This window comes from Haplochromis burtoni, unplaced genomic scaffold, assembly GCF_018398535.1.
Source record: "Haplochromis burtoni strain Fernald_Lab_line unplaced genomic scaffold, NCSU_Asbu1 Contig_497, whole genome shotgun sequence".
NCBI lineage: Eukaryota > Metazoa > Chordata > Actinopteri > Cichliformes > Cichlidae > Haplochromis > Haplochromis burtoni.
Genome location: NW_024582858.1, coordinates 117,804 through 129,766, shown reverse-complemented (window position 1 = coordinate 129,766; position 11,963 = coordinate 117,804). Strand labels below are relative to the sequence as shown.

General features: G+C 43.8%; 2 protein-coding genes across 3 annotated transcripts in view; both read right to left on the bottom strand.

Moving 5' to 3' along the window:
* The window catches only part of LOC102295960 (potassium/sodium hyperpolarization-activated cyclic nucleotide-gated channel 1), a 20,359-nt gene extending 14,836 nt beyond the window's left edge, over nucleotides 1-5,523 (bottom strand). The window contains exon 1 of the mRNA XM_005946635.3: nucleotides 999-5,523. Within this exon, the coding sequence (XP_005946697.1) occupies nucleotides 999-1,693 (695 nt within the window). The 5' untranslated portion in view covers nucleotides 1,694-5,523. The remainder of the gene's footprint in view (nucleotides 1-998) is intronic.
* An 89-nt stretch (nucleotides 5,524-5,612) lies between these two features.
* The window catches only part of pklr (pyruvate kinase L/R), a 19,962-nt gene continuing 13,611 nt past the window's right edge, over nucleotides 5,613-11,963 (bottom strand). For both annotated transcript variants that reach the window (XM_042213925.1, XM_005946636.3), the window contains exons 8-12: nucleotides 11,057-11,209; nucleotides 10,777-10,943; nucleotides 8,382-8,448; nucleotides 6,056-6,170; nucleotides 5,613-5,967 (exon numbers count right to left, since the gene is read on the bottom strand). In XM_042213925.1, the coding sequence (XP_042069859.1) occupies nucleotides 5,861-5,967; nucleotides 6,056-6,170; nucleotides 8,382-8,448; nucleotides 10,777-10,943; nucleotides 11,057-11,209 (609 nt within the window). In that variant the 3' untranslated portion in view covers nucleotides 5,613-5,860. The remainder of the gene's footprint in view (nucleotides 5,968-6,055; nucleotides 6,171-8,381; nucleotides 8,449-10,776; nucleotides 10,944-11,056; nucleotides 11,210-11,963) is intronic.

Below are 11,963 nucleotides of genomic sequence, written 5' to 3'. Positions count from 1 at the left end.
AGAGAGAGAGGTAGAGAGATGTATAAATCACAACGATATTGTAAAGTAAAGACCCTACAATAATACAGAGAAATCCCCAACAATCGGACGACCCCCTATGAGCAAGCACTTGGAGACAATGGGAAGGAAATCTCCCTTTTAACAGGAAGAAACCTCCAGCAGTTTCAGGGAGGGGCACTTATCTTTCACAACCCGTTAGGAATGAGTAACCAAACCCGGCTTACCCATTCCTGTACTAACTATTCAGCTCAGGTGGCAGAAAAATCCTAATCCTTCTGTAAAGCCACCAACAGGGAGCGCTGTGCTTGGTTAAGCCACCTTTACATGAAAACATACTGAACTTTTTACCTAAGTTACTTGGAAAGGGACGTGCACCTTTTGTCTATATCTGTAAAAGATTATTTCCAGGAAACAACAGGCTACTATAATAAAATGTTCCTCTTAGAAATGGAGACCAGCCATTGTAGCGTTCTGTCTATCTTGGAGACCTTAGCCCCTGATCACTGCTCTTTCCATGAGCACCTGTAGCTGTGTCTTTGTTGTACAACCCCACTTTAAGCTTCATCTTCTCCTCTAACCCTGACGTAATTTACTATGCACTACTGCCGTGCCCTGGGAATATATATTTAGCCTCCTGCATTTCTTTCTCCTTTCCCAGTTGTCCTCCTCCCCATTTCCCCTGTTAACAAGTGAAGAGGTTGCTTAATGCATGATCTGTTTTCCTTTTCCTCTCTCTTTCTCTCTCTAGTTAATTGTCCATCATTATACTTCAAGTGTGCTCTGTAAAAGTGAGCATGAATTCAACTTGCTTTGATCCAGATTTCTCAGAAAAAAACATAATCTGTATTGAAAATGCTACAAGTGGCATTTAATTCACAAACCAACATCAGAGTGACCAGCTGCTGTGGAGGGTGTGTGTGTGTGTGTGTGTGTGTGTGTGTGTGTGTGTGTGTGTGTGTGTGTGTGTGTGTGTGTGTGTGTGTGGGAGGGCTCCATACCTGAAGTCACTGTAGGGGTGGATGATCCACGCTCCTGCTGATTTCAGTCTTTCCTGCTCCTGTTCCACAGCTTTGTGCGATCCAAACATGCGCAGACTGAACTTGTTGACCCCAGGCTGAAGCATGGCTCCAAACTGTCTCTGGATGAAGGTGCTCTGGTTGGAGTTGCTGTAGTCTTCCCCGTCCAATCCCATGCCAAACCCACCCAGGCTAGACTGACCCATCATCTCAGGGGTTCCTGCTGCATTGGTGTTGCATGCTGTGGTTGTGGTGGTCTCTGCACCGGTGGCCACCACCATGACTCCGGTCCCAGTGGAGGACGTAGAGGCCAGGGCTGCACGGGAGGCGAAGCCTACTGATCGCGGAGGAGGATGGGCTGTGCCAGAACAGGAGGACGGAGGAGGCGGCAAGGGAATCGGGGTAGTTGGAGTGCCTGCTGTACGGAAGGGCAGGCCGTCCCTGGTGGAGGCGCTCATGATGGAGAGGCGACGCCCGCGTCCACCTGAGGATGTGCTATCTGCCCCAAAGGAGCCCCTTTCTCCCTCCAGCGAGGCCTGGGACAGCCTGTAGCCGGGAGAGGGCAAACTGCCCTTACTGCGCCTCTTCGAGTCCCCTCCGTTACGCCTGGGCAGGCTGTCACCCCCGGACCCCCCGGCGCTACTAGGGGTACCCACACCTCCAGCCACCCCATCCATCCCAACTCAGGGAAGGGAAGGAGTGTGAGGGGAGGATCAATATAACCTGTGACCCCCACCCCTCAGAATAACTATTCAGTACTGTCGACCTGTCTAGGTTACATAGATGAGAAAGTCAATGACGCTCTGAATGTTAAATTGAAGAAGCGACAGAAAAGTGCAGCGAGTCTCCAGTCATTCTCCCGGAGTCTTCCGCCCTCTTTCCGCGGATGTGGCCATTCTTACCTCAGTGCCCTTGGAAAAAGCCCCATCCAGACAAAAATATTCCCCCCCTATCACTGTGACGCCTGCAGCTTCACTTTTCCTCTTTTCTTAAAGAGTCTTGTTTGTCCTTACAGATGTTTCTCTGCCAGTCCTCCTTCCTCGTCCTTGAAACGCTGCTCTCCGCCCGAGGCCCTCCCTCTCCGCTCCACAGTCGCCCTTAACGCTCCGACACCGGTCATATTGGCACCGGATTCCCGGTCTATTGTAGATAAGAGCGCTCGACGCTCATTGGCCGTCCGTGTCCTGTCCGTGTAGCCTATATGTCCAGGCTGCCTTCCCAGTCTTTGCCCCTTTCATCATATATCATTATGTAAGAGATGTTTTGGGCGCTAAGGTGTCAGACTGGGGAACATTCATCCGAGGATGAAAGACAAGGACACTCGATACTCTGTTAGGAGGGATGGGTTGTTAACGGACAGAAAGGACGCACGAAAAAAGGCACAAACGAGCGCTCATTCCGAGACGCACTGATTCATAAGGACACGCACTCGACCAGCAACCAGGAACATGCACACAGGAAAAACGGGAACAAATACGGCTGGGAAGGAAGTCAGAATACCCCAGGTCTAGCCCATGTTTTCACTCAGTCCGCCACACGTTGTCATTTTCAGTATCCGTGCGGGAAAAAACACCTTCACCATGACGGAAAACCCATCTACCCGCGACTGAAGCGCAGTCAGACACACAGACAGATTTCCTCCTTTACAAAAAAAGCTAATTTATAAAAATAAAAAAAACCTGATACCGCAATTAACTTGATGAGGTTCTCACAGCCTGACGCACCACATTCCATGTTTCCTCACATGCAGGCGCTGCCATGCACTTCACTTCACTTTTCAATGACACTGTGTCCAGTCTACAGGGATACGGCGGCGTCCCTTCCCCTCTTATGGCACCAACGGCAGATTACAGACTCTACATTTAAATGAAGAAAGCTGCTCCGAGGTAAAACTGTGCGCTCCCATGAATTTCAAACCTTCCTTAAATAAAAAAAAAAAAAAAGCAACTTGTTGATCCTTGGTCCTCAGGAAATTGTGCAGAGCAGATGGAGTCCAGTTTACGGCTCAATTTACTTCCTTTTCTGACTCAACACTCAGAGGTCGGTCTGACACGTCCGCAGAAGCGCGCCGCCAGCGCGTGCAAATGAAATATTAAATAAATAAATGTCCATATAATAGTCGGAATCTAATCAGCTTGTTGCCATGGCATCCGCATCCCCATCATCCTTCCCCCAAGGCCGCATGCCCAGCCGGCGCAAGACGCACGCATCCCTCGCAGGTACAGGATGCGCGTCATCCCTTCTCACCAATGCGGCGAGGGAGCGCGTGATGGAAAGAGGGATGATGAAACTTTATTTAAATAGCAAAAAGGGGCAAGCCTTTTTTGTACCAACAATGGGGAGGACTTATAAAGGAAATAAAAGAAAAATGAATGAAGTCCTTAAAGAACGCTGTGATCCAAACAACGTGAAGCAGATACACCTTTTAGAAATAATAAATATTAATTCAATCTGCAGTTAAACTCCAGAGCTTGAGTTCGTCTAGAGAGATATGAAGGCTGATACATCATGAAATAGATCACAGGGTAGTTTACTGTAATATACTTTTCCCCCTTTAAGTATTTTAAATGTATTTAAGTACTCGACTACATTTTTCACAGCAAGATTTACTTTTATTCGTCAGCTGTTTATTGGTTATCCTTCTTAAGTAAGAGACTTTATAGTCGATCTGTCAGTATTCTAAGGTCAAGAAATATTGTGAATGCAGGGATTTTAAATTTAACAGAGTAGTTTATTTTTTATGTGTTGTTACGAATTGTGAACACATCTACATCCAAATTACACTCAGCAGGGAAAAGTATGTTCAGCTTAAGAACAGCTGTGAAGTACTTTATGTAAACATCTAAAACTACAACATTTTTGAGGGAAAAATTACATTTGACAGCTATTTACTACTTAGTATAAAAAGGGCGCCTATTATGTTCATTTACAATTTCTGTGATGGCTATTTTTTATTCTTGGATTAACGAGTGGGAGGCTAAATACTCTGTACAGCAGATGAATAGTATCTGAAAGCCATGTCCTTAAGAAACAGGGGGGGAAATCCAGCAACGTCCCAATCTGCTAGGCCTTCAGTCAATCCATCTGCTGTTCACTGAAGTCTCATCAGAAAAGCTCTCAGTGCAAGGGTGGGTGTCAAGAAGCCATTCTTATTGAAGGGAAACAGGGAGAAAGGCTGTGGTGTGTCAAATTACACAAGAAGTGGACCGAAAATTAATCACAACAGGTATTGAATTGATGAATGGAATTGATGAATCACAATTTCAATATTTGGTTCTGATCATCACCACCATTATCAAAACTGATGGAATTATAGATGGAGAAAAGTACCATCACATATTGATCCACCATTCAATAACATCTGGAAAGAGTCTGATTGGAAGCGGCTTCAATATTTGGCATGACAATGATCCCGAACACACTGCCAATGTAGTAAAAGCACACATGACATCAGTTGTGGATCGGCCTCCCCAGACCCCGGACCTCACCATTAATTAAACCAGCGTGGGATCAGCTTGACAGAGAACAGAACAAAAGGCAGCCAACATCCAAAGAAGAGCTTTGAATGATCTTCAAGAAGCCTGGAGAAATATTCCTGAAGACTACTAAAATTGCAAGAAAGCTGCCTGAGAGAGTTCAGGCTTTGTTAAAGAATAAATTCGTTCAAACCAAATATTGAATATTTCAAGCTTGTTAGTATTATACAGATTCTACTTTCCTTTATGTATTTTAAATCCATTGTTTGCACATTTTAATAAATAAATAATGTTAATAAATCTCTACACCTATTTCCCATTTCCGTAGCAAAATATAAAGAAGTGACGTGTGGCTTTTGCACAATACTTTAAGAGGTCAAATTGGTGGTTTAAAAGATTAAATATAAATTTATCTGATATCTATACTTTTATTTCAGTTTTCTTTTGTTGTGGTATTACTACTTTTACTTCAGAAGTTGACTTGAATAGATCTACATGTAGAATAAGTGAAAAACCTCACATCGTATTCCCGCAGGCTTATGGGAAACAGACTTTTGCAAATATAGACATAAAACTCTGTAAGTGCTCCAATTGTCCCAGAAAGATAAAACGCTATTAGACTAACCACAGAAATATTTACAGTGAGTCAGCCTCTGTAAAAGTGGCTATTAGTGGTAGAAAGAGAGAGAGAGAGAAATAAACTGCTGCGGGAGGATTCAATGCACATTAAAGCTCAAAAGGAAAAAAGGAGGAAGCAAGGATGTCACAAAATAAAGGATTATGAGACATGAGGAAGACCCACACAGGAACAGATATAATTACTTTCTGGGTGAGCAATATGCAGATGTGGCCATCTGGGTCATCTCAGTTGACAAAGGGGGTGTCAGCTCTGCATCATCGGCTGCTGCTCATAATAGCCAAAAAAATTGCCGCTGCACAGAGATAAGCTTGGGACTCTGGGTAGGAATGAAAGTCTTATCTCCAAATCCTATAAAGAGCACCAATGTACTTCAACAATGGCAGCCACAGAGACAATACTTTCACTTTCAATATGAAAACAGGAGGCAGGACAGTTCAATTACAGAAGCCTGTGTCCTGACAAGAACTGGAGAACAACGTATTAAAGTTAAAGTCAAGTTTTATTTGAAGGGAGTCATGGGTACATTCATATGAGCGGTTATTAGACCAGGTGTTTCCTCATAATAACCTCAAATTTTAAGTAGAGTGTTTCTGCTGCTTTCGACAGAGGTTATTGCTTCGATTTTAGGGGTGGTTCTTTGGCTTTTTGGTGCATTAAAAGATTTTAAAGGCTCTCTTAATGAACCTCCAGCAACTCTGTTAGATTTAGAGTCCAGTGAGGTCATGTTGTTACGGGACATTCACTGCCCTCATAATGTTGGTGTGACCAGACCCTGGGATCCAGCCTGTCATCACAATCACCATGTCGCCGGACTTGAAGAACCCTCTTGTTTTCCCTGTGGTGTTGGAGAGATAAGGGCATGTGAGTAATATGGCTTATATTATATAAGAACTGCAAGCGGGCTGAACAGAGCACAGACTGACCAATTTCCATGCCAAAATTGACCCTGTTGTCCACATCGTCAGCCCACACAGGAGCGGGCAGAGGGTGGAAGAGGGCAGGAAACACGCCTCGTAACAGCTGAGACTGACGGGTGACCTGACAAAGAGAAAAAAAGAATAGGTACATTATAAAATAACTGCAAGTTGCTTGGTGGTTATTGATTTTTATAGTCTGTCAGTCTGTTGATCCCCCGATATATTTACCAGTAAAAACAGGAATGCAAACAGACAATGTGACAAAGAGGAGTGTATAAATATACAATGAAGGCTAACTGGGAGACTGGGAACAAGAGAGGAAGAAAACAATCATACAGACAGGAAGTAAAACAGAAAACAACACAGCAAAGAAAAAAAACTATCAAAATCAAACACAAAATAATAAAATACACATATGGAGCCCGGAAGGCTCATGTTGGACATACTGTGGTCTTTTCTAAAGTTAGCTATACATCAAAATAAGATTCCTGCAGGTAGTAAATATCTGTTACGATTACTGTTGAGCAATTAAATGCATTATAATTAGATGGTGGAAATCCGAGCCTCCAACATCGCACGTGTGGTTGAATAGGATTTGGAAATCTGTCTGATTGAACAAATAACTTCAGAAAGATGTATTTATCAGGAGATGGAGACCTATTTTTACATTTAAAGAAGGAAGAGAGAGGACTATGAAAGTATGTCAGAATGAGGCAATTTTGTTTAAAATATGGTCATTGTTATATTCATTTTTCTTTTCTTTTAATTAATATTACTGAGAAAAATGAAACATGCCAATTTTGTACTCTGTCACCACAATTTTATTGATACTAAAAGATGACCTGTGATTGATCAAAAAGTGTGGACGTCATAATAATGAAGGTCAGGGGGAGCTGCCTTCATTTCAGTGACCAGCCATAGTGTGGGGTTATTACAGAGCATTCACATGTGCTCCATCAAATTTGACCCTGATTATTGCTTTGACATTATTGGAAACCATGATTCTTTTTTTAAAGACCGTGTAACCCACTTTGATCACCGGTCTTAGAACAAGAAAGTTCAATAAAACAGAAATACAGTCGGTAATAAATACTCCAGATTGGTGATACCAGTCTGACAACACTGTCACAATTTACCACGACAGACAGCAAAAGTGGACATTGCACAATAATCACTTTTGAAAACAGCGAGATATCATCATCTAAGCCAGACCTTCCCAAAGTGTGGGGCGCAGAGCCATTGCAGGGGGGGCGCGGCATGAAAAGGGGAAAAAAAACAACCATGGGGCTCCCACACAAACGCAAAGCAGGAGAGGAAGCATCGCTGAATATGTTTCCAAACCAACTTCATTCTAAGCCAAAGACTAGAAAATATGGTGAAGGATATCTTCTCTTTGGTTTCACCTGCACAAGTGCCGAGGTAGGTCTCCCCTGCAGAATTGGTCTTTCCTGTGTCGGGAGCACCGCTGGGCTCTCCAAATCACAGACAAACAGTATCCCACATTCTTGATTTTTAGTTCACAAACACTTGTTGTAATGACTAACTACTCCTGACATTTCGGAGATGTTAGCTCTTTATACAGTAAAGTTACAGTGGGATTACAAATAACATCAGGCTGATCCTCCCACGATTTGTTCCCCCGGTTCAAATCACGGACTAACAGCATCCCACAGCTGTTTATGTTTTTAAACCCATTTTGCACAGAGAGGCCTTTTTTTTAAAAATGTATTGACAGCAATGTTGAATATTATTACACAGGAAAAAAACAACTACATGTAAAATAATTACACCTTGACGCCTCTGCCTTTCTAAATAGAGGGACAGTAACTGCGTGTTTATATGTAAGCGTGTAAAACCTGAAGATAAATTAACAGTATTTTGTCTCTGACTATCTGCCATTGGCGCACAGCTGACGTGAAAAAAGGCACATACCTTTGACGTTGCAAGAACTCTGTATTCCTTGCCCACACGTAAACGCAAGAAATGAGTTTTAAAAAATCTCCGTTTTCGGTGATTCAAAACACCGTTTACGTGCGGACGAAACCACTGCGTTTTCAAAAATACCCGTGTAGGTGCAGACGTAGCGTAAAAGAGTTAGTAGTTTATTTTCTTACTACCTGCAGATTACTTGTATTTGCTTAACTGTTTACTAAATGTTTGAGGTGTGAAATAAACCGCAATTGAGCAAAAATATGGGTGTCTGTGGTTGGAGGGGGGCCCTGCGAAAAAAGTTTGGGAACCACTGATCTAAGCCACGTTTTCATGGTAAGACAAATGCACCAGGTGTCAGCACAAAAGTAATATTTCTTTTGGTTCATAGAACAGACTGTACCTGTGGGCTCCTGGTGACGGCAATGATCGGACAGCGAGGGCGGTACCTGGACAGGAGATGAGCTGACCTGCAGAGAAGAAGTGCAAAGTTAAGGATGGAAAATAAATTATCAGTGATGGCACGCATGAACAACACTTTCATACTGAGGGAAAAACGAAAGCAGCATCACTGCTCCTTGGCATAAGTCATACAGGACTCTTTTCTTCCAAATATAATAATAATAACTCGCTTTTTGTGATTAAAGCTGCTGTCTTCCATGATCCGTTATTAATCCCGCTTTCAAGGTCATTTAGACCGCTTCCTCTCAACATCTTAAAGTAAAATCGGCACTTACTCAGCAGCTTAACACCCAGAGCACAGTAGGATATCAACTAAACAGATACCTCTCCATTTGTTAGTTTCTTCACTCATTTATAGAAGATTTTGCTTTTAAGAATGTCTGCTGTCTATGAATGTGAGAATCTTATGTGCTTACACTTTTGAAATATATTGCAGACATTACAGATAAACTATTTTCTAATCAGAATTAAATCTCACAGTTTTAATATCTGATATGTTATGGTTGTATGTTTACTTAGACATAATGGCTAAACTAATTGGAGATCATTCTAGTGTATTTTTATGCACATTTTGGTAACAGGAGGTACGTGTGTGTCCTCCTGTGTGCACATTTAATATATGTGAGACGGGAAATCTCACATATATTATATAAAGTACAAAATACACAAAAACAGTACAATGAAGCCCCATAAAACCCAGAAGATGCACAAGCAGCAAACATTACTGCAATATTCAGCCTGGACCTTTGGGATACAAGAAGCTGCAAACTTTAAAGAGCCTGTGTTACATGTTTGTTTGGAGAAGGACAAATAAACTTGTTTCTAGCATCTACAAGGACAAATACAGAAATTATTAATCCAAGTTCCTCTTTTCCAATCCAAGGTCACCAGAGTGCCGGAGCCCATCTCCTACACCCTGGATAAATCTCCAGTCTGTTGCAGGCCTCACAAAAATTACAGACACATTCGCACCTGCATACATCACTAACACGTGTGCAAGCACAGGGAGGTCCAGGCTGGATTCAAACCCCTTTTTACTATGAGGCAACAGTGATACCCACAGCACCACCATGCCGCCCAAACAATGATAATATATTTATGTTAATTATTTTCAAATGGTTTTCCAAGTGCCCACTCCGGGTCAGGGACGAGACCCTGCCCCAAGTGGATGAGTTTAAGTCTTGTTCATGAGTGATGGGAGCGGGAGATCGACAGACGGATTGGTGCAGTGGCTGCAGTGATGCGGACGCTGTACCGGTCTGTTGTGGTGAAGAGAGAGCTGAGCATAAAAGCGAAGGTCTCAATTTACCGGTCAATCTATGCCCCTAAGCTCACCTATGGCCACGAGCTGTGGGTAGTGACCGAAAGAACGAGATCGCGGATACAAGCGGCGGAAATGGGTTTCCTCCGAAGGGTGGCTGGCCTCTCCCTTAGAGATAGGGTGAGAAGTTCGGCCATTCGGGAGGGGCTCAGAGTAGAGCAGCTGCTCCTCCACATCGAAAGGAGCCAGCTGAGGTGGTTCGGGCATCTGACAAGGATGCCCCCTGGGCGCCTCCTGGGCGAGGTGTTCCAGGCATGTCCCACCAGGAGGAGGCCCCGGGGCAGACCCAGGACACGCTGGAGAGATTATATCTCTCGGCTGGCCTGGGAACGCCTTGGTGTTCCCCCGGATAAGCTGGAGGAGGTGGCTGGGGAGAAGGAGGTCTGGGCTTCTCTGCTTAGGCTGCTGCTCCCGCGACCCGGCCCCAGATAAGCGGAAGAAAATGGATGGATAGTTTTCCAAATCTAATCAGGCTTTTTAGTTACTTGTGCTAAATATGCTAGCTCTTAGCTTAGCGCTGCAACAGAACTGGAGAGAGAACAACATGGCGGCAAACTCCACCTACCAGCATCTTTCTATTAAACTAACAGGCCACAAAGTGAAGGCCAGCTATAGTCCCGGTAGATCAGCTGATCTCAGTGTCAGGCAATTTTCACACAGACCTCACACAGAGCATCTTATTTAAGTTCCCTAAACATGACCATAGCTTCTTTACATCTGCAAGCTACTTTGCAACCCTCCTCTACCACAGCTTCTCCTTCCATGCCATTTCTGACTTAATCAATGTAATATCTGTTGATGGTTCTTGCTGCTGCTCTTCTGAAACAAACGTACGATTCTCTTGACTTTAGCGGTTCTGACTGATTTACTGTTTTTTTTGGTAGGAAACCCTCATCAAACAACAATAAAACTTTGTCTTATGCTATATCGTGACAGTCAGGTGAACTGTCACGATATAGCATATAGCACTGCTAGTTCTGACACATTTATCATGAATGTTAGCTGATATACTCACCTGCCAGTGGTCGTGAGGACTATAATCGCCCCGGCACAGCATTTGAACGAAGACTCCACTGCTCCGATCGCCGTGACCTCCGTGGGGTCAGAGGAGAGAGGAGTGAGGCGGCGCAACTCCTCAAAAAGCTGCTGGTGGAAAATGGCTGCTTCTGCCTCCCTACAGATCTGAGATAGAGCGACAGAGACAGGGAGAGGCACAGACAGAGGGTTAGAGCATTATCAGAGGGCACTAAGTCAGACGCAACCGAACGACACCATGTGCACACAGAAACACACACCGAATGCATCATTGCAACTGACTCCACAGGAAACAGTCCCTTGGCGGTTTCTCCAGATAGCATTACACAGTCAGCTCCATCCAGCACGGCATTGGCAACGTCACTGCCCTCTGCTCTAGTTGGCCGTCGGTGGGTCACCATGCTCTCAAGCATCTGCAAATGCACAAAAACACACAAAGACACACATACAATACATTTCAGCTATAACCAAAACGTCTCTATAAGGTACTATAAATGGATTTCACCAATGAGTCCATCAAAAATAAGCCACTCGGAGTCTTTGTATGTCAATTTTTGTTCATTTTGACAAAGTGATATGGGCGAGCACGAAGACAGGAGGTAATGGCTTTGTGGATGGATAGATGGTAGAGTAGGAGTAATAAGAGATCATTTAGACTGAGGCAGGCGAGTGCGAGTTAGAGAAATCGTTATTGGTATGCTGGAGACTCAGTGTTATGAGTCAATAAGCGAGGCAGACAGTTGGAAAATGAGATAGCTTGCAGCATAGCCTGTGAGACTGCATTTTTAGTTAAGAAGCTCCGACTAATGCTGATTAGTGCATGTGTGTGGGTGTTGTTTGTGGGCTCAGGTCTCGAGTAGCAAACCTGCTATAACGCTGTCACTCCGAGTCAAGAGCTGTAGCATAAACAAAGTACAGCACTGTGACTCAACATGGCTGCGGGAGTGTTGCACGCATGTGTGTGTGTGTGCGCATGTGTGTAAAAGCAGAGGGGTGTGAAAGAGAGGGAATGTGTGCATCTCTGAAAATGAATTCACTGGACAAGTGACATTATGCACGAGTGTAAGGTTAATGTGTAGTTGGACCCGTTTGACATTCGGCTGGCTGAAACTGCAGTTAAAAGTCTTAATCTCAATATTTCTTCTTTTTCTGTGATTTTTTTTCTCT